This window comes from Protobothrops mucrosquamatus, unplaced genomic scaffold (genome assembly GCF_001527695.2).
Source record: "Protobothrops mucrosquamatus isolate PMUCROS unplaced genomic scaffold, P.Mucros_1.0 scaffold71, whole genome shotgun sequence".
Taxonomy (NCBI): Eukaryota; Metazoa; Chordata; class Lepidosauria; order Squamata; family Viperidae; genus Protobothrops; species Protobothrops mucrosquamatus.
The window spans coordinates 650,909-677,906 of record NW_015386449.1 but is presented as its reverse complement, the minus strand read 5'-3'; the positions used below and the strand labels follow the sequence as shown (position 1 = coordinate 677,906).

General features: G+C 35.6%; 1 protein-coding gene across 1 annotated transcript in view; it reads right to left on the bottom strand.

Annotated features, from left to right (window-relative positions):
* Window positions 1-26,998, bottom strand: part of LOC107284146 (ankyrin repeat and KH domain-containing protein 1) — a 112,280-nt gene that overhangs the window by 15,564 nt on the left and 69,718 nt on the right. The window contains exons 19-30 of the mRNA XM_029283379.1: window positions 26,266-26,408; window positions 24,253-24,466; window positions 22,412-22,587; window positions 20,886-21,048; window positions 16,507-16,602; window positions 14,073-14,189; window positions 10,934-11,108; window positions 9,378-9,831; window positions 5,574-5,717; window positions 4,978-5,088; window positions 3,558-3,707; window positions 1,852-3,461 (exon numbers count right to left, since the gene is read on the bottom strand). Coding sequence (XP_029139212.1) covers window positions 1,852-3,461; window positions 3,558-3,707; window positions 4,978-5,088; window positions 5,574-5,717; window positions 9,378-9,831; window positions 10,934-11,108; window positions 14,073-14,189; window positions 16,507-16,602; window positions 20,886-21,048; window positions 22,412-22,587; window positions 24,253-24,466; window positions 26,266-26,408 — 3,553 coding nt within the window. The remainder of the gene's footprint in view (window positions 1-1,851; window positions 3,462-3,557; window positions 3,708-4,977; window positions 5,089-5,573; window positions 5,718-9,377; window positions 9,832-10,933; window positions 11,109-14,072; window positions 14,190-16,506; window positions 16,603-20,885; window positions 21,049-22,411; window positions 22,588-24,252; window positions 24,467-26,265; window positions 26,409-26,998) is intronic.

The following is a 26,998-nucleotide window of genomic DNA, read 5'->3' as shown; positions in this document are numbered from 1 at the left end:
TGAATACTCAATGAGTAGTCCTCAATGGTACTACATCCATATGGAGAGAAGTAAGCAGTGGGGTACCACAAGGCTCCGTCTTAGGCCCTACAGTACTCTTCAATATCTTCATCAATGACTTCGATCAGGGAATTGAAGGGGGGAACTCATCAAATTTGCAGATAACACCAAACTGACAGAAGTAGCCAACACCCCAAAAGACAAACTCAGGATCCAAAAAGATCTTGACAAACGTGAACAATGGGTCCTATCCAATAAAATGAGTTTCAATGTGGAGAAAAGCAAAGTTTTACATTTAGGCAGGAAAAATCAAAGGTAGAAGTACAGATTGGGTGAGACCTGGCTCAAAAACAGTAACCGTGAGAGGGACCTTGGAGTCCTAGTGGACGATCACTTGACTATGAGCCAGCAATGTGCAGTAGCAACCAAAGAAGCTAATATAATCCTGGGTTGTATAAACAGAGGCATTGAATCAAGAACATGCGAAGTATTAGTACCGCTTTATAAAACCCTAGTAAGACCATACCTGGAATACTGCAGCCAATTTTGGTCACCATATCCCATGTTGAGAGTTTGGAAAAAGTACAGAGAAGAGCAACTAAGATGATCAAAGGCCTGGAGACTAAAACATATGAAGAACGGCTACGGGACTTGGGTTTGGCTAGTCTAAAGAAAAGAAGAAATAGGGAAGACATGATAGTAGTATTCCAGTATCTAAGGGGCTGCCACAAGGAAGAGGTGGTCACATTATTCACCAGAGCACCAGAGGCAAGGACGAGAAATAATGGTTGGTAACTGATCAAAGAGAGAAGCAACCTGGAATTAAGGAGAAACTTCCTGACAGTGAGGACAATTAACCAGTGTAATAGCTTGCCTCCAGAAATCGTGGGCGCTCCATCACTGGAGATTTTAAAGACGAGACTAGACAGTCACCTGTCTGAGATGGTATAGGTTCTCCTGCTTGAGCAAGGGGCTGGACCAAAAAAAATTTATACTATACTTTTAGAAAGTGAAGACACTAATTTTCAGAGTCAAAAAGTACTGTGATTGCTAGGGATACAGTTCTAAAGAATACTTCAAGGGCACATGCTTCCATTTCCAGTGCAACTAGCAAAAATGATAATTCTTCTCTGCAAGGGGACTATTAACAACTGAGAGAATGTGTGTGTGTAAAATATGAAAAATCAAGCAGAAGAATATAGTTCAGGCAGAATATGGCTGAATGATCAGTGAAGTGAATGAAAGCACTCTATGCAGCAACATTTTCTTGCAGATCTCAGATGACCATAATGTGTACGTTTTCCAGCAATAGTTCAACATATTTTTATCCTCCCCCTTTATTTTTCCATTCTGAAACTTTTTAAACAGGAAATCAGCCTCACAGCACCCTTCTCCATGCTAGACAAGCTGGACTGAAACAATTACTGCAACCACTGAGGGCTGCTTCCTAGGAATATACGAATTATTATTCAACAGCTGGACAGCTCTAGTTTGTAGTACTATTAACAATAACATAACATGTAAATAGAAAATGAAAATCAGACTGAAGAGGCAAATAGCAAAGTTAGATAGAAATTTAAAAAGTTGTAAGTAATTTCTGAAACAAGTCAAAATTTTCAGCAATTCACGGGCTGATTTACTATTACATTTCAACTTAATTCCCACATCCTTTTAATTAAATTAAATCACCATAAATGATATCAACCAAATAGAAATAGTTAAAAATCCAGCATAGTACCTTCCCTATTTCTTTGGCTCAGGATAAGTGATAATTTTCTGCAAATAGTTTTAGTTATACTGCACAGACCACAAACTCTTTCCTCTTTTTCATATGGAAACTTAGCAACTTACCTACAGGACTTGTTGAAACTCTCTGAGAAGGAGGTCGGAACCCTGGAGCCTTAGAGTTATCAGGATGTACACTTTCCATGTGCCCCAATACAGAGTTACTCAAGAAAGTAGACTGGACAGTGAAAGATTGATCTGCTGCTCGTGTGGACAGTGGGCAATCTCCCCATCCTTGGTTAGCTGGCATCTGGTTACTATCAAAAAGACTGCTAAAGTGATTAAAGAGTGTTGCTGGCCCAAAGGTAGGAGGCAAAGGTTTGTTGGATGGATTAATATGCATCTGAGAACCATTCATAATGTTCATGGGTGATGACAAGTGAACTGTAGTAGATGGACCTTGAGACGGTGTTAAAGGTACGGCATTTGTAACAAAAACAGACTGGGTTTCTTGATGGAGATTTGCATTTGGTACCATTGAATAAAAAGAACCTCTAGGCTGCATTCTGTGAGAAACTCTTGGTGCTGGTACAGCTAACTGAGGTAAACTACCATTGTCCTGATTTTCTGAAGCAACCGATCTAGGCGATGATAAAGTTAATGGAGCAGATTCTGAACTTGAAGAAAAAGGCATAGTTATGGGAGGACTTAATTCAGGCATATTAGCTGGCAGTGTTTCATTTGAGACATTATCTGGAGGTGCAGGACTGCTGGATGTGCATGACTCTAGGACTCCTGGGCTGCTGCAAGAGATGATACTGCTGCTAGTAGCAACCGATGATGACACACATGCAATGCCAACAGATTGTTCTGGCGCGGATGCCTTTTCTTTGGGTACTGAAACAGGAGGAATAGCATCTGTTTTAAGTGCAGATTGCTGTGCCTGTTGAGCATTAGTGAGTAAAAACGTAGTGGGAACATTCCCAGTATTTTCATGTGCAGGAGAAGTTGAAGGCAGTGTGCTACATGTTGTTGTCACAGTTGAGATCGCTGTCGTCATGGTACTTGTTTTAGGAATGCAAGCAAACAGCTGCTTCCTGACTGATGACGGAGTCCGATTATTTGTCACACAAAGCGGCTGAGAGGATGGGACTGCTGAAGAGACACCACCAGGACTGCTAGAAGCTAAAACTGTAGATTCAGACTGTAAAATACTACCATTCTGGTTACCTATGCGATTTGAACTGTTATGCTTTGGAGAGCTATTTGTGCTGCCTGGGTTAACTGGTCTCACTGGGAATGGTCCCCAGGTATTTGCAGAGGTTGAAAATGTTCCTCCAAACTGGGCCATAGGTAAACGAGGGTGTCGAATTTGTTGCATAGTTTGAGCAGCCAATAAAGCGAAGTGAGGATGGGAATAAGCTAAAGGTAAAGAGACTGGAAAAGAAGAACGCACATTTGCTGGGACATTTTTGCTTAATTTGTTAGCAGACTGGAAAGTAGATAGTGTTGATGACTGAGACGTGACAAGAGATGAAGCTCCAATAGAAAATGAGTTTTTGTTTGAAGCTGAAGCAGTACTGACGCCAGATGAAAAATTAGTATGGATTGATTTAGTGCTGGAAACAGGTGTTCTTATATGAGTTTTAGGAATTAAATCTTCCAGTTCCTTAGCAGGATCTTGAATAAGGGCATTAATAAGTTGTACTGCATATCTTGTTGATTCTGTTCCACCCCTGAAACAGAGAAAGTTATGTCATTTGTAAAACACAATTCTTGTTTAGTACAACTTAATCCAACTGAAAATCAAAGCAAAATCTTATGAACTCTACCTTATGGTGATCATTCTTTCTCCATTTTTATCTTTTTGCTTATCCACATCAATGTGAGCACCGGTAACATCCTGAATTGCTGTGATATTGCACCCACCTCTTCCCATTATTCGAGATACAACTGATGCTGGAACAGACAGCTTCTTTGACCTAAACATTAAAGTTTGCAATTATGTTTGTTGGCAGGCTTTATTATTAACAAATATAAATAAATTCTGCACTATAGATAAATGCATAATTGGGGAGGGGTGGACGATCTGTTGAACTTTTCAATCTATTAAACTTACAGAACAAAACTCAAGGCACTGCTCTTTTTTATTTAATAATTACTATCAAAGATATTTCTAGATTTTGAAATGAATCTTCAGTTAATTTGATTTTTTTAGTGATTACTACTAAAGTTAACTCATACTTAAAGTACTGAATTTTAGATGAGTAGCTCATCTCACTTCTCTTCTCAGCCAGGGTCTTTATAGTTAATAATCAAACTCCATAATCACTGTACGTTTAAACCAAATCTAACAGTGATGTACCATATAATTTGAAAGCCATACAGCTGTGAAATATTTACATACAGTGACTACTTCTCTATATGATTACATGGGACAAGAACAGTGATCAAGGGACTGGAAGCCAAGAGGCTGCAAAAATACAAACGAAGAGGAATTTTATAGCACTCTTCAAGTAGGAGAATACCACAGCTTGGTCCTTAAAGACTGTAACTTAGATCAATAAATATTTCAAAATTATAGGAAGATAAATTTTGAGTGAATGCTAGAGGCAGGATAGGTTCTTGTCTGAGATGGTTTAGTCTATATTATGATACTGATGTTGGTTAGACTTCATAGCCTAAACCCTGTGATTCAATAATTCTAAGAGACTGTCAAACACTAATTTTGCCTCTATATTCTAGATCAAGGTTTTTCTTATTCTCTGAAGTTTCTGAAAGGTATCAAGGTTTATTACCAAACTGAAAACACAAATTTTGAAACTGCAAATTATTTTAGATATATCTCAGAGAATTATTTGCATAATTACAATGCTACAAATCATTTTAATTACTTATTTACCTATTGATCACATTGCCAGCAGCAGGAATCTTAAATTTTGCTTTCAAAACTAAAAAGTATTCATATTACTTTCACTCATTTATCAAAATGATATTTTGCTCTAATTATTTACTCATTTCAATTTTTTAAAAATATGACATTAAAATTCCCAATTATTCCTCATATATATCACAAATTCTTACTCTCCTTAATTTTTATACAGTGATATGAAAATATGATATCAGTCTCTTCATGTTCCTCACTGCAATAATTGCTAGGGCTCTAAACAGCATCAATGTTCAATCATAACTTTGCTTTTACTTATTCTTAATTCCAATACACAATTTTAAATTGAGTGCACTCCAGTATACCTTTTTGCTCCTGAACAGCAACGTCCTCCCCTTTGCAACTGAAATTGTTCAACTGGAGTTGACTGTAGAGGGTTGCTAGGAGATGTATCTTTCAAAACTCTGCCCACTTGCCTGTCAAGTAATAAAAAATGCAGTTTCATAGGCAACAAAGAAACAAGCTACAGCTTTTAATCAGAAAACCCAGATACAGGCATGACAGCCAGCTGGACGATTTTGGGCCAGTCACTATATGAACCTCACAGGGTTGTTGATGTGGGGAAAATAAGAGGCAGGAAACCAGACCAAAAAGGGCCCAGATAACCCACTTCCTCCAAAATTCTTCAAAGCTACAGCATCATCTTCTCAGCAACCTTCATTAGAAAAGTAAGGTTCTTCTTACAAAGAATTCACTGCTCCCAGGATGCAACTGAATTGTACCTTTTAGGAATATCTGGCTACCCAGAAGCAACAATGGTCCCATATAGAAGTGCTTGAATTTACACTTCTAAGTATATATTTTAAGTTTATCCACTACCAGGATAAACTTATGAAATATGAAACCAACATGAAATGACATACTCGCATAAGACTTGCATTTCATGAAGCTGAAAACATACCTTCTTACTACTTCTTTCCATCCTTCTTCTCTCTTTTGGCCTCTTTTTGGGCTAGTCAGATTCAGCTTTATATTTGGAGATGTCAGAGGCAAGGATACTGATTTATAATTTGTTGCTAAGCTTGAATTAGCTTCCCCTTCAACTCTAAACATAAAGATAATGCAGTAATTAACTATTTGTAACTAAACCCTGGAAAACCTCTGATTACATGTAATAGAAATGTTTACTTTTACCTTCCTTCTTCAAATAATCATTTGTGCGTAGAGATTACCTCTCCGGTGAGGTTGTATAGGTAGTCCTCAACTTACAACAGTTCATTTAGTGACTATCTGAAGTTACAACAGCATTGAAAAAAGTGACTTATAACAGTTTTTCACATGACCATTGCAGCATCCCCATGGTCACATGATCATATTTCAGATACTTGACAACTGACTCATATTTATGACAGTTGCAGGGTCCCAGGGACATGTCATCATCTTTTGTGACCTTCCGACAAACAAAAACAATGGGGATGCCAGATTCATATAACAACTGTGTAACTAACTTAATAACTGCAGTGATCCACTTAACAACTGTGGCAAGAAAGGTCATAAAATGGGGCAAAACTGACTTAATAAATGTTTCACTTAGCAACAGAGATTTTTGGGGAAACACGGTAAATGCAATCACCATTATTACTCTTTGTAGAATTTACTGATGGGAAATAAGAAAGCAATAGCAAATGTATTCATGAAGATGAACATTTAATGTGACTTGCACAAAGGCATTCAGATGCAAGATGAACAACTGTTGCATAGTCAAATTTCAAAGATATTTTTTTTAAAAGAATGGTAACTTTCCTTTCCTAAAGGAAAAGTAAAAATAATCTTCCAACAGAAAACATGATATCAGGAGTACACAAATACTGACATACTAAGCAGAAATGACTGCTCTCAAAAATGAGACTTTGACAGTACAATTTTAACTAGATTAAGTAGCTATTAATTCAATTTGCTTAAGCATCAATAGGCCAGATGATTAATACTGAGCAAATCACTAAAGCATTTTTGAATAATATGTCAAAATCATTATCAAATAGGGGAAAACTATGAGATACCTCTCCTTAATATAATATACAAATTGTAATATAGTAAGACACCTTACACTGTAGCTTTACACTTCTTCAAAATTTTGCAAATGACCATGCCTGCAAGATTTTCAGTATAGCTTGTTTTATAGAAATTCAATGTTGGCTGAAAAATTAAGATCTTTGGAGGGATTCTGAAGTATCTAAAACAGGCATGTCAAACTCGCGACGTTGCCATTGCCGGCAATGGGGTGGGCGCAGCTTCCACGTGATGTGTCCGGCCTGCGGGCCCGCAGTTTGACACCCCTGATCTAAAAGAAAAAATTCTGCCAAGCAATTTTCCATTAAGAGTTCAATGGTCCCTTTGTGTAGGCGGTCTGAAATCTTTACATTAAGGAAATATAAATGATTACTGAGACCGAAAATACCCACTTGTGTTAATGCATGAGATCGTCTCGTGAGAATACAAGGTGATGTATTTTCACCTAGTCTTTTCAAACAGGTATCATGCGGAGCACAAAGAGGCAAGAATCAGATTGCCAAATGTTATTTTACTCCTGTATATGGATTATAAAATCCCAGGCTACCATTAGATGGAAAAAATTTTAAGAGCTTTCTACTTCTCTTTGCTGCAATTCAATGAATTTCTGCAGCCCAGACACGCAGCCCAGATAAGGCCACCAGAACATTTATCTAAGATGAAGAGCATGTAGGACTCTAAATTTCATAAAGATATTGGTGGTAGTTTCTCCCAGATTCTTTAGCAACATACAACAGGCTTTTAAAAAGGGGTATAAATATTCCATAGCTCTAAAACTGTAGAAAATATAACACAATTGTTGAATGTCACAGGAAAATACAAAAAAATCAGAATCTTAAGTAATCAAGAATTTTTCTAGCAAATATTACAGTGGTGAGATCTGTGATCAAATTACATTTATGTAATATTTTGGGCTTTGATTACAAATATATTTCAGACAGGAATGCAAGAAATATTTAACCGTAAATGTATTTTTATATCAAGTAAAACCAACCAACCAACCAACCAACCAACCAACAGGTTATCTGCAGATTTTTTTTAGTACATTAAAAATGATTAACAATGCAGTTCCTGGAGTTCTGGAGGAAGAATGATGGATGACTCCATGAAAAGTGGAGCAGATACATGGTGAAGAATCTCTCTAGACGAAGAAAGGATGGGAGATCACGAACAAGCACTGCAGAGAAGTATTTTTATGAGACCACCACAAGACAACAGTCTTTGGCAGGTTTGAGCACTGGGAGACGAGGGAACAGCCATCTTGCTCAAACCACAGCCAGCACCTTTAAAAGGACACTTAGGTTTGCATACTTCCTTTTCAAATCACATTAGGAAATTGATTTTATCGACTTGTTAGAAATCTTTGGATTGACAACTGGGTGATGAAAGAATGAAAGAAAAAACTACAAGCGTAAAACTTTAAAGAATTGAAATAAATATTAGCAAAAAGTTGATTTCAGAAAGTTGCAAATGGATTAAGGTTCCAGATAAATATAGAATAAGATTTAGAATTAATTATAAAGAATCCTTCCCGTAGGAGAGTCAACTTGTTTTGAATTTTTTCTAAGACATCAAAAAGATAAACAATTTTAAAAATTGGGTACTAGAGAGAACTGAAGATTTTAATTAAAAGAGAAAAAAGATAAATTTGATTAACAACTACAAAATGATGCAAAATATTGTAACATTGGAAATACTGAAGGATACTTTTGAAAAAAAAGAATCAGAAGTTAATGATAATAGCAAAGTTTGCTTTTATGGACAGAATGTGTCCAAAAGATGTTTTGGAAGAAATGTTAGAATAGAAACAAATTTTATCTGAAAAGAAACCCCCAGAATAGTTGACACTGAAAGTGGATCTAAACTGACAAGCTACAAGAATGTAATTGAAAAAGATGTTTCACTGGATATACAAAAGTAATTGGTTGATCCTTTAAACATCAAAAAGAAATTACAAATAAAAAACTAAGAGAATGACCTGAATAATTCTTTTATACTGGATTTACAAAAGAGGTTTATTAAAGCTTGGATGAATCTTGTGAGAAGGGGAAAAAAACAAGTTCTATGACATTACTTGAATGGACTAAATATATTACATTATTTCTGGAGACTCTTAGTGGACTTTTACTGACACCAGGACTGAAATGATGGGACACAAGTGTGATGAATGTTGGAAGTCCTTCCTTCCATTTTTCTCTTCCTTTGCACTTTTTACTTTTTCCTCTTTTCTCTTTCAGTTTGCATTAGTTTTTACTATTGTAATTATAATCTTTAATATTTTTTTTAAAAAGCACTGTGTTTCCCAAACTGTACTGAAGCATCCTAGAAAAGTATACTGAATTCATGGTGGTGCCACAGGATATTTAAAATTTCAAGAGAAACCCAGCAGTACAGGTAGCCCTCAACTTATGATCACAATTGAGCCCAACATTTTTGTTGTCAAGTGAGACAGTTGTTAAGTGAGTTTTGCTCCATTTTATGATCTTTGCTGTTAAGTGAATCACTGCAGTTAAGTTAGTAACATGGTTGTTAAGTGAATCTGGTTTCCCCATGGACTTTGCTTATCAGAAGGTTGCAAAAGGTAATCACGTGACCTTGGAACACACTAACCATCATTAATCAGTGGTTTGCCAAAGGAGAAAGAGTCATTTTACAGCATTAATGAAGTGACAGGAAGATAAGTTTCATAACTCACCTGGTTTGAACTTTGGAAACTGAGGAGTTAGTTTTATCTTCCTGAGAAGGGAGCAGTACAGAGGCATATCGCTTATCACCTGAAGAATGTGTGTCCATAGTGAAGTTCAGTTCTTGGCTTTTACCACTGCTGCTTTCACTATTGCAATCCGTGCTGTCTAAGTTGTCAGAATCACTATTCCCACCAGCACTACCACCTCTTGGCTCGCCATTAATCTTGTTTTTATCTGCTTTTTGCTGTGCTAGACTTATATGCTGATCTGGCAAAATTATCTGCACATTTTGAGGAGTGTCCTTCGTTTTATTCTTCTTATTTTTTCTATTTGTGCTCGGAGTTGTTATCACATTGGCTCTCTTCTTGCCAAAAGCATTTGTAAAAGTAGCTGAAGTTGCAGATATTCCAATAGTAGTTGTAGTAGTTGCACTTGGAGGCTCTAAAGGAATTTCTGAATCAACTAAAAAAAGCACATTGCAAATGTTTAGACATTTACTAGCTTGAACAGTGATTTTTAGAAATATAATACAGACTGCATTATTTTGTACCACAATGTCCGAAGTAGAATATTTTTCTCTAGCTTAAACCAGATTCTACTTGATCCTGAAATAGCTAAACCAGACCAGACTTGGTTAATAACTGGATAGAGACCAACACAAACACTTAGGTGGTAATTTAGGTTGCTAATTTGAAAAAACAAATACTTCAAAATATGGCAATGGCAAATCACTTCTATATTGTTGTGAAGAAAGCTACATGGATGCATCCATGAGAATTCAGTGGATTTGGGGGGCTCTTCACTTTTTAATATCACCTTGAATGGAAATGGAAGGCATAAAACTTATTTTTTTAAAAGAACTTGTTACTTAAAAATGTGCTTCTTAGTTTTATATTTATCAGAAGACCAATATAGAGTAACAAATTGAAAACAAGGTGAAAGTTTACAATATGAAAACTAACAATTAAAATGCTATATATTACCTGAAATGAAAAATAAATAATCGAGTCAGAAAATTGAGGGCAAAAGGTACAGCTCATAACAGTGAGAAAAAAAGCATTATCTGGATTTATTTTTTAAACTTAGTCCAAAATGGGAAATAGCTCTAACATCCCTTTGTCCTTAGAATTTCAGAAGAGCTGGAGCAAGGATTCACTGTATTCATACTATAGAAAGATATGCCAGGGTGGTTTCCAGCCACTATGATCACATGAAAATTTTATCAGGTCACAAGTATCCTGAGAAAGCAGCATCACACAAATAGGGAAATAATTATTTAAGACAGCAAAACATCTCTATCTGAAAGACCTGGATAAACTTTTAAATAAATAATATGAGAAATATACACTGTACAACTGATGATAGTTTAGCAAAAGACTTGCTTGGCTATTCTAATGAACTTGCCATTTACATTTTAGGGAGTATAGGTACATTTAAGAACACATAATTTAAACCAAGGGCTAAATGTTTGGTTCCAAAATAATGGAAAGATGTTTGGAAATGCAGTCCATCAATATCAGGCGGCCATTTATGATTTAAAGAGAGTATGAATTGAGTCCCTCACCATCATCATCATTTTCCTCTTCCTCTTCATCTTCTTGAAGCTCTAGTGTTTCCTTTGGTTTGTGTTCCTCATCTTCCTCCTGTTTTCGTTTCTGTTCTTCTTTTTTCTTCTTTCTCTTCTCTTTTCTCTTCTCTCTTTTTGCGGCAAGAGCCTGCTTTCTACTCTCTTCTCTTGACTATAAAAACATTGACAATGTATAGTATATATATTAAGAATTGTTTTCTTAAGGTTTTTAATGTAATGCAAACACAAATAGGCAAAGAATGTGGAATTATTCTCATTTATTTCCCTTTGTTCAACAAACCATACTGCATGTAAAATTAGCCTCTCAAGTACTAGTTACAGGTTATATATTTGTTTAAGTATATTCCTCTCTTTCGCCACAAATTTCCACTTACAGTTTTTCTCCATAAAAATAAATGTGGGTAATCTTTTGGGTTTAGAGATAGTGATTGACCTAGAAACATTTGGTAAATATTCATGGCTAAGTGGGATTTGTATCTGAGTCTTCCTGACTGTATCTTATGTCAGGTGTTCTCAGACCTGTTCTGTGACTTCCCCTTCATTAATAAAACAATTTCATTTGAGTTAAGGCTGGGATACAAACAAATAAATAACTTCCTTTTAATAATTAAATGTTAATCTATATAAAATAAAATAGTGATAGAAACTTGCAATTTCATAACATGAAACTTTTCCATTGGAAATAATACATCTTTTCATTACAAAGACAGATTTTCATTATCCCATGCTGGCCTTAGAATTTTGAGAGTCAAAATCCACACATTTACAGTTGCTGAGTTGAGAGACACTGTTTTAATTAATATTTTTCCTTTAAAGCAGCAACTATAGAAAATTCTGATTTTGTTACTGGCTTGTTCAGGCTGTGCAGGAGAAAATTCTGTTAGCCTCCATAATAAACCTGGAGCCTATAATGGCTAACAAGGCTGTCAGTATTTTGAAGTAGAATGAACACAATCAGAAATTCAAGTTGGTATGTGTGCAAGCCATCAAACTGCGCCCCAGGATTTACTTGGACGTATTAGTATATGTTTATGATTTGGTTCAGATTTACATTCTAATGAAGCTTATTTAATCAGCTTTTCTGAGACAGTCAAGTTTTGCTTAAAACGTTTAAGTTAAATTTTTCAATTATACACTTACTTTTTTAGTAATGTAAGAAATTACAGCTTAATTTTTTATTGCTGGACATTCATAAAAGTCCATCAAAGTACTGATAATATTAAAATTCAAGTTAACAAGTTTAATTTAAAATACAGAGAATAAGGCGGCTATTATTTCTTTCAATCCTGAATTTTTAGAGGCCTTTTGATGTATTACAAATCTTATTAAACCTTAGTTCGGTTTTCTGTATTTCCATAAACATGATTAGATAAACCTGTATAATTAGCAATTGTATACTTTTAAAAAATTTATATCATAGTATTAATAAAGGAAGCTTACTTTCTACCAGTGTGCAAGTAGAAATTCTTACTATGTTAAAGATATTGTAGTAGGTAAGGCAGAATATTACATTGTATTCATGTGACATTTAATGTTTATTAAGTAAGTCAAAAACATGTATCCAAGTATTTTCTTCTTACTGCATAAATTTGACTTAATCATATATGATGCCATTATATCTCAGTAAAAGTTTTAGAATTTTAAGGTTTAGATTGTTCTGTTTCTTTTATTGTGAGATTAATGACTTCTAGGAAAATTTTCTCAACTGGCAAGTTGGAATTTGTCTTCAATTCAGGTAAAAATGAAGATGATCTACAGATCCTCTCAGGATTTGGGTGAATGTATATGCAGCTAAGATGAATTTACTGCAGAATGAATGTATGCTGTTGGGAGTTCTTACATTTCTCCATGTCCAAGTTAGGAATATATTTAATTATACTTTCACAATAAATGCCATGTGAGTTTGTTGAGTTTGTTCTTTTTTACTTGTTTTAATTCTATTGTATAAGATGTCTAGAGTCATTTTGTGATCAAGGTGGCATATAAATTAATAAAATATATGAATAAAATGTTAATCATCTAAACAATTTTCTTTGATAGGGTCAATTTTAAGAGACATTGAAGTTATTAGTGCAAAATATAACTTGAATAAAGCATAAAAGAAAAAGAATATATTATTCAGTCTCAGATTTTCTATTGCATCTATGGTATCAAAGTATAATGGCTTTTCACTATATAGATAAATGACCACAATTTGTTGAGTAAAGCAGACGTTAAGCAAAATGTCATGTGACTACTTTGTTCAATAAACACAGTATTGATATTCCTGGTTGCAGTTATTAAGCAATCTTGGGGTTTGTTAAGTGGAGTTCATAGTAAGTAAGCTCAGAATAGGCCATCCATTGTCTCTCTCCATCTAGGAGCTAAAAATCCTCTCTGCTGAAATTCAACCCAGATTTTCAGCCCACGAATGGAAAGACACTTGCACGGGGCCTGCACAGAACCTCCCCTATTCCTCTGATGCATCCCACACATCTTATGTTAACCCATTGCCTTTTGACTGAGGAGATAAAAATCCCCCCTGCCAAAACCCAAGCAGGATTTTCAGCTCCTGAATAGAGAGACACTCAAACGGCCTGCACAAGATCTCCAGAGCGTCCTCCACCATTCTGAGGCTGCCTATGTTCACCTTACTGCGCTGCCTCTCTGCTCAGTGACTGAAAATCCTGCTTGAATTTCAGCTCCCTCGAATCACTGGGGGCTGGCTAAAAGAACTGCCTGCTGAAGAATTTCAGCTCTGTGCAAGCAAGCATGGAGTTGAAATCCTTCGAGAAAAAGCTTTCAGTCAGAGACAAGATGCTGCTGCCTCTTGACAGGCAGCAGCATCTTGCAATTTTCCCTACTGGCTTCCCTGCTGACTTTCTGGAGAAGCTGGCAGACTGTGGGGCACTTGGCACCTGGTTGTAAGGTTGTCAAGCACTTAGATTGTGCCTGTGTGTTTGTCATGTGTGCGTGTGTAATGTTGTATGAGGGTCAGAAGTGTTTTACAGGCTGTAAAGCACCCTTTTTAAAGGCCTTTGCTAATTCAAATCACTGTTAAGTAAGCAGTCATAATTCAAGGACTATCTGTAAACAGAATGTTATTTAAGAAAGATGATGTAATTGTATATCTCACCTTTTCCAAATCTAGCTCTTTCAATAGGATGCTTGCATTCTTGTTTGCTTCAGCTGCTTGTTGGTCCTTAGCCTTCACAATGGTTTCAACACACTGGTGACACTTTTTCAACAATTCCTTTTCATTTAAAAAATGTTTTGCAGAAATTTAAGACAGAGTACTCAAAATATATTCACAGTAGCTTGCACTACAACTTCATCTATGTTAGGAATACATAACATTTTTGGTATGAGGGTTCTACTTTTCTTTTGTTGGTATGCTTGGCCTCACATTAAAAAAAAAAACAAAAAACAAAGCCCAGCACACATTAGGAAAGAAACTAAAGTCCACTGTGAAATAGTTAAATTAATTCAAATCAGTTAACAATACTCCACAATTCTCTATTAATTGGGAGCTGCCCAGAGTTTAGTATAAAATGGGTGGATATATACAACCCCAGACAAACATTTTTCAATCTTTTCTTGAAAACTTCCAGCAAGGGAGCACCCACAATGCTCCCCAAAGTATATTGAATTAGCTGTATATATGGTAACTGCTACAACAAAATTACATGCACTGAAAAGGTTCTCTCTGATGCCTTCAATGGAAGAATAATTAACAAACTGTGGGAATATGCCTTGATGTCTGGTATAACTTTCTACCTTAAAAAGTAAATCAAACATAGATTTCAACTCAAACTGGGAACTATTCTTAGATTATAGAATCTATAATTAAGTTTTATGAGATTAATCCAAATCAGAATAGATTTTAGTAATAAGTTAAGAACTTACTATGGTGTACAATTTTGTTGGCTAATTTATATTGTGTTGACTATGGTCTTTATTACTCATTATTAGCTTACGTTCAATAGTGAATCTTAGTCCCTTACCATGACATATACAGTGTCTCTACTTTTTTTATACTTCCCCTTATCACAGATCTCTATCTCTCCCCCCTTCTTTTGTGTTGTTTCTCCTAGAAGAAAGGAAAATCTAAGTGTGTACATCTGGTTTGTTATATGTGAAAGAATGCTTGGTATATGCAAACAGAAGATCTATAAACATTATAAATGGGTATTTATTTTTATGGGCAATTTCACTCTGTTGCTATTAAATTTAATTACATTAACATGCCATTTTGTGCAGGAAATGGATCTTGTTGTCCAGCTACCAAAATTAAACAGGGTATGGTCTGATCAGTACTAGTACAGGAGACGTTCTACAGCTGTAGAACCAGGAAATTCTACAGCTGTAGGCTAAATTAACATCTCAAAAGAAAATAACAAATTCTGCATTGTTGTCAAGAAAACAACGTGGACAGAACACAACAACAGAGGGAACCTTGGAGGTCTTCTAGTCCAATCCTTGCACAAGCAGGAGACCTTATACCATTGTGGACAAGTGGCTGTCTAATCTCTTCTTGAAAACTTCCAGTGATAGAGTATCCACAATTTCTGAAGGCAAGCTGTCCCACTGGTTAATTGTTCTCACTGTTATGACATTTCTCTTTAGTTCTAGGTTACGTCTCTCTTTGATTAGTTTCCATCCATTGCTTCTTGTCCTGCTTTGGCAAATAGGTTGATCCCCTTTTCTTTGTGGTAGCCCCTCATAGAAAGCAAGCATACTGTGAGAAAAGTAAAAATCTACACTTTGGTAAGAAAAACCAAATGCATAGGCATAGAATAGGTGGTACCTGGCTCAATAGTAGTAACTGTAAGAAGGATCTGGCAGTCCTAGTGGACAATCATTTACATATGAGCCAGCAGTGGCTAACACAGTCTTAGGCTGCAATAAAAGAGCTATAGAATGAAGATCATTTGAAGTGATAATACCACTTTAATAATCTAAATACCACCTTGCTAAGACCACATTTGGAATATTACATCCAGTTTTGGTTGCTAGAAAGAATGCAGAAAAATGGGGGACTGGAGGCTAAGACTTATGAAGAATGGTTGAAGGAATTGGGTATGTCTTATTTAATGAAAAGAAGGATAAGGGGTGACATGACGGCAGCGTTCCAATATCTAAAGGGCTGACACAAAGGAGTGGAGGGTCAACCTATTCTCCAAAGCACCTGATGGCAGAACAAGAAGCAATGGATGAAAACTAATAAAGGAGAACCATCTTAGAAATAAGGAGCAATTTCCTGACAGTGAGAACAATTAATCAATGGAACGACTTGCCTTCAGAAGTTGTAAGTTTTTAAGAAGAGATTGGATAACCACTTGTCTGAAATGGAATAGTCTCCTGCTTGAGCAGGGGATTGGACTAGAAGACCTCCAAGATTCCTTCCAACTCTGTTCTTCTGTTATTTCATTTGAAAGAGATTTTATTTTTTATCTTAGCTAAAAAATAGTAGCGAAGATACATTTTGAGAAATATTATGACAAAAACATATATTTTACAGGTGAAGTCTCAAGTTATCTGAGTACAATTACTAGCTCCTTGGCACTCACCTTGTCTGCTATAGTTGCTATGTATCTCATGCATTCAATATCTGAAGGAAACTGGTTAACCTCTTTCACCAAAAATTGAACTACTCTCACATGACCCTAAAAAAGAAAGGTTTAATTACATGAAATTGGAAGGACTTCTTCTGTAACACTTATAATATCATACTAGATTGTGCCAATTTAATATATTTCTTTTGAGTATTGTAATTAAATGCTTAGAAAACCTCATAACCCAGGCAATCTTTAACTACACTAATCTAATTTAAATTGTTTTTCCTTATGACTAGCTAAATACTAAAAAACACGGAAAACAAATGAAAATAAATGAGAGACAATAGAAAATGAGTTCAGAGTAATTGTATTTCTGTATGTTAATTTTCCCTCTTTAGAATTCTCGGCACAAAACATTAATTCCAAACTCTCAACAATATTGCAAATGAATAACATGTTCCTGGAACGCATCTGCAAAAATAAAATGCCACTTTTCCTGGTACTTTATTATTAAAGCAGACCTGACTGGTATCAGGGAAGACTTGTTAGAATTTGCCAGCAAAAAAGGAAAAACATTTTTGATTCCTGATTTTTTTTTCCTGAAGAGTAACATATCAACACTATAGAAAACTGAAGTCTTTTGTTCTATACATGTGTAGAAGCTTGAATAGGTAAAGGAGAGAATTCTGCAAAATTATGGTATTTGCATACATTATATACATTGGAGAATTGGATTATCAGGACATAACACTATAATGTGCTATAACAAACATTCTCAGTGAAAGACCCAGAGATGCATCAGGATTTTCTCAATAATTGGCACACTGGCACATAATACTTTCCAAAAGACAGCTTGTCTAACACTATTTATTTATTTAAATAAAGCTCCTGGGGTAATGTACAATAAACACATAAAAGAAAAGAAATACAGGTAGTCCTCAATTTAAAACCATTTGTTTAGTGACCTTTTGAAGTTACAATGGCACTGGAAAAAGTGACTTATGACCGTTTTTCACACTTACAACCACTGCAGAATCCCTGGTTACGTGATCAAAATTTGGACACAACTGCAGTGATTTACTTAACAACTGTAGCAAGAAAGGTCGTAAAATGGGACAAAATTCACTTAACAACTTTCTTGCTTAGCAATGGAAATTTTGGGTTCAGTTGTTGTAAGTCGAGGACTACCTATAGTAAAATTCAAGTTAAACATATCAAACAAATGAAATAAAAATACAAAATAAAAACAATATGTAAACAATTCAAATGAGAAGTGTGAAATATCTGAGAGTGAAACAGATTGTTTTGATGCACTACAGTGATGATGTTACAGAATCTGTTAATGAAAACAACCAAGCTCAGAGAACCCCAAGGACCCCTAAGCTACAAATATTCTCTTCTGTTGAGAATGTTTTGACCTTGAAATGTACTGGAAATCTTGAGTCAGTCTGTTTCATAATTGAGCTACCAATTTTGCACATGAATTTCAATGTTTCATTAAAGTTCAAGCTCAAAATGAAATGTTCTGCATACCTTATTATAATAGTAATTTGAATCAGGATTTATCATAATCTGTTTAACTGGCAAGACTAAGATTAAGAGAATCAGCCAGTCTCTGAATACATAAAGAAACTTTGCAATACAGGTAGTCTTCAACTTACAACAGTTCGTTTAGTGACTGTTAGAAGTTACAACAGCACTGAAAAAAGTGACTTATGACTGTTTTTCATATTTATGACTGCTGCAGCCTCCCCACGATCACTTGATCAAATTTTAGATGCTTGGTAACTGGTTCCTATTTATAACAGTTGCTGTGTTGTGGGGTCATGTGATAACCTTTTACAACCTTCTGACAAGCAAAGTCAATGTGGGATTCCCACCCAAAATGGTGTGCTGAGCTGCTAGTGTTTTTTCTCTTGCTGACAGTTGACTTTGCTGCGAAAGCTGGTTCTCTGACTGCACATAGTTCCCTAGATCAAATAGGAGCTACTAGGAATGACCCAGATGACTCTCAAATGACTGTGGACCTACCTAAAGAGGAATATTAATTGACTGCAATTCTTGATAGGAGTAGCAGAGGGTAGGGTCTACACCATTTTCTCTCAGCTTTCTGATTTTTAAGCACGTCTTGGTTTTAACAGCATGTTTTGATATTTCCTTTTGACTTTTACTTTTTAAATGTTAATTGATGTGTGATTTAATGTATTAAGTAATAAATATACATTTATTTATTTATATAATAAATATAAATGGTTGAATATGGTCTTAGTAAGACCACACTTGGAATACTGCATCCAGTTTTGATCACCATACTACAAAAAAATGTTGAGACTTTGGAACAAGCGCAAAGAACAACTAAGATGATTTAAAGGCCTGGAGATAAAAACATATGAAGAACGGTTGCAAGAATTGGCTATGGCCAGTCTAGAGAACAAAAGGAACTAGGGGTGACATGATAGCACTATTCCAGTATTTGAGAGACTGCCACAAAGAAGAGGGGGTCAGTTATTTTCCAAAACACCAAAGGGCAGGACAAGAAACAATGGATTGAAACTAATCAAGGAATTAAGAAGAAACTTCCTAATAGTGAGGACAATTAACCAATGGAATTGCTTGCCTTCAGAACTTGTGGGTACTTCATCATTGATGAAGAAGAGATTGGACAGCCACTTGTCTGAAATGGTATAGGGTCTCCTGCTTGACCAGGGGGTTGGATTAGAAGGCCTCCAAGGTCTGTTCCAGGTCTGTTCCAGCTCTATTCTGAATTTAATTGAATGCTGAATTATTCTAACCCCTTGCGATATTTAAAGTAGATTTCCTATGCTTTCTCTTACTGCTTAATAACTGTAAATTATTTTAGTTTTGCTTTGTCAGCATGGAAGCAATGGTATTTTTCTGGGGATTGGTAATGATTTGTGTGTCTACTAGACTTCCACTACAGGGATTTTGTATTTTATTTATTTCTAAAACTCTGATCGTTATTTAATTTTTGACTTTTCCTTCTATCTTTTTATTATAGGAAGATCTTTTCAATGCTCTTTGAGATCTTTTGTTATAGTGCCTCCTGTCTCTGAGAATTATTTATGACTGGCTGTAAAAGTTTAGTGCAGAAGTGTCTTGAACTAAAACAAAATGCAAACAATCAATTATCTTAAAGACAAAACTTTTGGAGAAGGTTTGAAAACAAAATGCTTTTCAACCTGTTAAGACCTATTTGAAATTTCAGTCAAAAAGTTTGGTAACGCAACAAGTTCTAAATCAACTTAAAGATGATAATCAGATGCAAGCAACAACTTTCAAATTAGGTTTACCATTGGATGGATTGGAACTTAATTTGTTGCCGGCACACCCAAAGCAGGAGTCTGCTTTGAAGGCAGGTTGCCTGGAGATAGCTGAAGGTGATACGGATCTTAAAGACTCAAAGTTGACAGAACTGATAACTGATTAAATGGATTCTTTCAAGAAGACCGATGGATATTGGGGAATGGACTTACCATATTTAACTGGAAAACAAATGTTAAGAGACATTGTATTTCAATTTATAGGAGAGCCTTTGACTTTGGGAAATGGAAAGCAATTTTGGGGAAAGATCCTAATTAAAACTTTCAGGAGATTTTTATTATTATTATTGTTGTTGTTGTTATTATTAATAATAATAATAATCTTCAATTCGATTCACAGTCTGGGTCTGGTAAAAACTTAACAGTTCAAGTCCTAACCAAGGACCTAAGAGCTGTAAGGTAACATCTGAGTGTGCAGGCAGTTCCGAGTAAGGTGTATATGTGTATATCACTCAACTTCAATTTGCAAATCACCATATTTCACTATTTTTTCTACTGTTTTTCTTCTATTTGTGCATCACTGGTATTGCAATGTCAATGAACCAGACTCCTCCTCCTCCTCCTCCTCCCTCCCAAACAAACATGGACAAAGGACCTAAGAGCTTATTATTATTGCAGTAATGTGATCAAACTTTGGATGCTTGGCAACTGGTTCATATAAACTGGTTTATATTTATGCGGTGTCTTGGGGTCATATGATCACCTTTTGCGATCTTCTGACAAGCAAAGTCAATGGGGAAGTCAGAGTCACTTAACAACAGTGTTAATAAATTACCCACTGCAGTGATTCATTAACAACTGTGGCAAAAGAATAATCATAAAATGGGGCAAAACTCACTTGACAACTATCTGACTTAGCAAAAGAAATTTTGGGCACAACTGTGGTCGTATGTTGAGGATTACCTGTACATTCAACAACCAATGAGATATGAAATAAAATGTATGCAATGACTTAAAAAGAAGTATGTAATAGTAATTAAGATGCAGTAATTCAAATATTTGCAGCTTGCCTCAATTCCAGATATTCCAATCTGAAAACCACCAAATTACCTTGCGAAATGCAGACATAAGGGGCGTGATTTTCCGATTATCTGCAGCATCCACATCAGCTCCTGCCTGCACAAGCAGCTGCACTACATCAAGGTGACCACCATTTGCTGCCAACCAGAGTGGTGTGTTTCCTTTCTTATTGCGAACATCAATATGTGCTCCCCTAAAAGGAAATCAGATTTTATTGGAACAAATAATTCAGAAAGCAGCTGAAATTAAATTTCACTTTGCAAAAAAACCAATAGCACCTGGTTAAGAATTTCACATTACCTTTAATTATCAAGATATGCATGCCACAAGAGAAAACTAGAAATGAATATTCCATGCATTTGGTCTAATGGTTAAGGCACCAGGCTAGAAAATGGGAGATGGTGAATTCAAATCCTGGCTTTGGGCCAGTCGCTCTGTCTCAGCCCAACCCATCTCACAGGGTTGTTGTTGTGGGGAAAATAAGAGGATGACGGTGTGTTGGATATATTTGTTACCTTGAGTTATTTGTAAAAATAATAATGGCAGAATACAAATAGTAATTCAGATTTGTCTCTAAAAGTACTGGGGTATTAGAATGTAAATGAAAAATAAATTACGATCTTAAATTATTTAGATCTCCTCATGGAAGTGAAACTAATAAATGAAGAGTATGATTTAATGAGAATTTAATTTATGTGAATAGCCTCCTTCTCCTACAACAACCACCCCCCATAATACAATTCTCAGTATCCCCACTTAGTTATAAAACTTATTTAGTAAAAAGGATTCTCTGCCTTACAGATCTCTGGGTATCCACAATGGAAAATCAGAAATGTGAAACTGTGAATGGGTAATAGCTTATTTTCCCCACTTAGCAGTTCCCAACTTCCTAACTTGAGATCATTAGTCTGAAGTGCAAAAACTGATTGTCCCTTCTTATACCATCTCTCAGTTTTAAATTAAATTGAGTAAGGGGAAATTCCTTAAAATGATCAATCTCTACACTGACGAGATAAGGCAGGGCAATAAAGATGGAATAAATGAAGGAGGAATAAAGTGTCTAGGATGCATTGTACCTTTGGAAAAAAAAATCACAAAACAAATTACATTTAAAACAAAAACCTGGGAAACGGCAAATGGGACGAAGCAATAGTTACAGTACAGAAACAAACCAAAATGTAGACCAGCGGAGGCAAATTTCCTTAGTCTTATTACAAAGGGCTCATTTCTAAACAAAAAGAAATCTGTTTGTATTTGCCCTACACAAACGGTCTTTTGGCCAATGGTGGCACAGAACATACTTGCTGAAATAAGTTTTGCTTTGGCCAAGGTGCAAGGGTGCTCTGACAAACAAATCAAAGGACAAAAATTAGAAAGACAACAGCAGTAATTACAAAGATGTGAGGGCAAGGATAGAAAGCATAGAGGAGGACAAACAAAGAAATGCAAATTTGCTGCTGAAGTTAAGTAGTAGAAGAGCAGGGCCAGGTCAGACTGGTGGGGGAATTGCAGGTAGTTCAAATTGTGCAATTCTAATATAATAGAAAATACTATACCGATTAATCAGGAGCTCACAAAACTTGTAATGGCCTTTATCTGCAGCAATAGTTAAAGCAGTGTCTCTTGAAGAAGGCACAGGAGGAGCATTGACATCTGCTCCTTTATCAAGAAGAACTCTTCCAACTTCTGCGTAACCTCCTGATGCAGCTTCCATTAGAGGTGTGAGTCCAGTCTGTTTAAAATAACTTGTTTAAATTTCAAACCTATATGAATAAATTACTACTAACCCTTTTCACTTCCAAGTCCAAAGCCACTTGAGTCCAATCAACATTAAAAGAGGGTTAGCTAGAGTATCACACACAAATATTTAATGGGGAAAGAAACCTTGATGACTTTTCATTACTCAGGCATCTGGATCACATTAACTAAAATTTGAAGTTTTGTTTTGAAGCCCAATTTAACTACTTCACATTCCACCCAGATTCCATATTCACCACTCCTGTTAATATAATGATACGATACAACACTGAATTCAGGAATTCTCATGGCACTTAATTCCTTTCTAAAATTCAAGACTGAAAAGTTCTACAAATGTGATTTTGAATTCAGAAGAGACCACAGAAACAGATAGAGCTAAAGTATGAATCTATATATTGTATAGATTGTCTGATATCTCTGCAGCATAATTTTGCACAAATGGATTTTATCATCAAAATTCATTGCGTTCTTTTACAACCAAACTATATGTACCTGGACAGTTTAGACTTTTTAAATAATTGATCTGCTGAGCAAGCACAATTTTGTTTATAATTTGAGGCTTTTCCTTTTGGTCTCTTTCATAATATAAAGTACTTTCTTTCTACCTGTTTCCTACATTATTTTTGTTTTGGAATATCTACAACACAGAACAGAAAACTCACTCTTCCAAACAAAGTCTCTACAAAGCAAATTAAGGAAGAACCCTTTCTTCCTAGAGTTCAGTATATACCCAGACAATACTTCTAGGTGTATTGGAAATGCGAGAACCTTGATAAACCTTCCCAACCAAAAGCAATATTATATAATTATCAGTCTTTTATTTAATGCTGGACCTTAACCCAGATGTTATTTCCTAGAAGAAAGTCTCATGGGAATTTGAATCAGTGGGTCAATTAAAACCCTTTGCTTTTCAGCTAATGTGGAGCTCTGAGCACTATGTTTGATTATGTTCTCTAGCATTTCCAAATGTTTGCTGCTAAAACTGCATACATAATCTCCTTCCATAAGTGTGCATGAATATTGCTAGAGGGCAAAGGATGTATGTATGTATTAGATTTGTGTGCCACCCATCTTGTCTAGAGGCGATAGAAGAATGTCTATGAAAAATGTATATGTTGTGCATTGTCGGGCCTGCTGCAGACCTTGTCGGTCAAGGAATTCCAGCTGGTAGGTTCAGAAGAATAGCCTTTTCTGCTGTGGTTCCTGGCCTTTGGAATATTGTGCGGTGAAATTTGGCCCCAGCCCCTGGGCCTTCTGGAAGGGCTTTAAACCTGGCTCAACCAACTGGCCTGAATACTTATGGAGGGGGCATTCCATACTGGAGGTGATAGGTGGATTAAGAAAAGACTCTACCTTCACCCTGTTATATATTGGTTCCTTTCTTAGCTACTTTAATTTAAATATTAATATTTATTGCTTTAATATTTTATATTGTGGGTTTTATCTTATAAATTGCCTATGGGCCTCCCACCCATAGTCCTCTTTTTGTTTAAATCACTCCATGTCCCTAAGGTCGCTCAGGTGAACCTCTCAGGTAAAGTGACTAACAACTTCCTTTAGACAATCCCAAATTTTATTTTTTCTTACAAGATCATGCTTACCAAAGTTCAACTGAGAAAGAAATCTATTGATTACTTACCTTTGCCCTATGTTCAACATTGGCTTTTCTGTCCAAAAGCAGACTGACTACCTCTGCTCTGCCCTGGAAGCAGGCTAAAGTAAGTGCAGTATTCCGATTGGTTTCAATCTGAGCATTAATATCAGAACCCATATCAAGCAATAATTTTACTGCAGGAACATGACCATTCATAGCTGCCAGCATCAGAGGAGAAATGCCTAATTTACTCCCAGTCCTAAAAAAAGAAAACCAATAAATACAAATATAACAATGACATAATCTAGACAAATGTAGAGGAAAATATTTTTGAGTATAATTATTTTATGAAAAGCTGATTGTCGCCTAACATCCTCATTTCACTGCTGGAAAGTGCACTATATAAAAATCAGCTAGACTTTAAAATATAAAGTAATAGAAAGGAAGAACAAAAAGTACTTAAAGTATGCTAAGAATACTGGCAACATACAAGTGCTGGATATGGAATTCTGAATATCTTGGCACAGCACATCTACAAATCACCAAGGACTTCTGGGGAAGAAATAGTGACTGAAGATGGCTCCATGGAAAGTGGAGTCAAGAACAACAGTGGAATGAAGAGCCAGTGACTGGCCAGTGGTTCTTCAAAAATACCTCTTTGAACAAGGAGAAAACATCCACAGGTAGTCAGGCAGTTGCTCCATGTGAGGAGACTGCAATAGTCATCTTGCTTAAACTGAAATCCATGTCTTGGAAAGCACACCGAGTTCACATACTTTCTGTTTTAATCACTTTTTGAAATTGCTTGTTAACTGTTTGGGTCAACAGGTTTTACAGCAGTGGATGAATTTCCTTCCATTCTTACTTAAAGAAGTTCTAAATATAAGTCTAAGGACTTGGGAAAAAATGAGAATAAATAGCAAAAGGGTGATTAAAACTTTGATTTTAGAAGGTTATGAATGGACTAAAGATTCAGATAAATTTAAAATAAGAAACTGTGATTAACTTTGAAGAATCCTTCCTGTGGGAATTTTTTTTTGAACTGAAGTCTTTTTTTAAAAAAATAGTAACACTTTAAAAATTAGTCACTAGTGCAAGAAACTAATGATTACAATTAAAGGAGAACATTCTCATTCAACTTGTCAATACAAAACGAAGCAAAACATTTTAATGTTGGACATTTTAAAGAATATTGTTGAACAATGGACTCAGAAATTAATTTTAAGAGAGTCTGCTTCTATTGTCTGCATTAAAAAGTTATTTATGGAAGAAGTTTTATCTGGCAAGACTGAGATTGATTTGAAAGTAGATTTGAAAATGGCAGGCTTCAAGAAAAAGATGTTGCACTGGATATAGAAAAGCAATGGGCTGATGTCTTAATAATTAAAAAAGGATATACAAATAACAAACCAGGAGAATGGATAATTTTTTCTATGTTGGCTTTACAAAAGAGGCTTGTTAAAACTTCAAAGAATTTTGCGAGGTGAGGCAAAAGAAAAAATGAAAAGAAATCAAGTTTTGGGACTTTATTTGAAGGGACTAAAGGTCACTGGAAGCAAAAGGAAGGAATATAAAGTTGTTTTATTTGATAAAGGTTAAAATAAGTATGTTGTCATCTTTGGTAATTCTTAATGGACTTTTGCCGACACCAGGATTAAAATGCAGAGGATTCAGGGATTTGCTTATAGATAAGAGATGGCATATGGGAAGAAGAGATTAGTTGTTGTATTTTCAGAGAAGGCATTTCAGTTACTAAAATGCCTGTGATGAAGGGAAAACTCATTTCTTCATATATTTTTCTTTTTCTTTACTATATTATTTTTTTCTTTTTTGCAACTTCTAGCTTTTTCTTTCATATTCTTTTGTTTGTAGTTTGCATTATGTTATTACTGTAATTGTGATTTTTAAAAATAAATATGTTTAAAAAGCTCATCTACAGATCACTGAGTTTGTTCAGTATGTTTGAATGGATAAAAGTAACAAATCTGTGGAATTCAACCATACTTTATATTATATTCATCAAAGAGAACTCAAAATCCTTCTAAACCAAATTATTACCTTGAATTAATTTCTGCTCCAGCATTGAGTAGTATCTTAATAATGTTAACATATCCACCAGATGCAGCAAGACTTAGAGGAGTATAATCAGACACATTTCTGTGTTCTTTGTTTGCTCCTCGTGCTAGAAGAAGATCTACCACCTGAAATATACAACATTATTAACACTATCAGAAGTTGACAATAGCAACAATGTATTCAGGATAAAAACGAATTTTAAATCTGGCAACAAGCTGCTATAGAGCATAACAAAAGTATGGAAAAGGTCATAGAAAAATTATGATGTATATATAACATTAAATAGTAAATTAATGTACTGCCTTAGCCATGAAAACCAGCTGGGTGACTTTGGGCCAGTCACTCTCTCTCAGCCCAATCCACCTCACAGGGTTGTTGTTGTGAGGGAAATGGGGCGTTGTCTTACCTGAACGCCTTTTCTCCAGTACGGGAGATGGAGAATTCACATGTGGGTTTTCATTGGATGCCTGCTCTTGAGACCAAGTAGTCAAACTTGACACGCCCCCTCTTGCTGACCCAGTCTTTAACTTGGTCTCAGCTCTTGACGACGTGTCTGGTGTGGCTCTCAGTCAATAGCAGGTTAGAAAACTTGAGTGAATTCTCCTTTCCCTTAAAAATCCCCTTCCAAACTTCCAGCTTTAATTTGGTTTTTCCCCTTTAAATTTCTTAGCACTGGGATCAGTGATAGAATAAATTTCCACCCTTGTGGGAGATA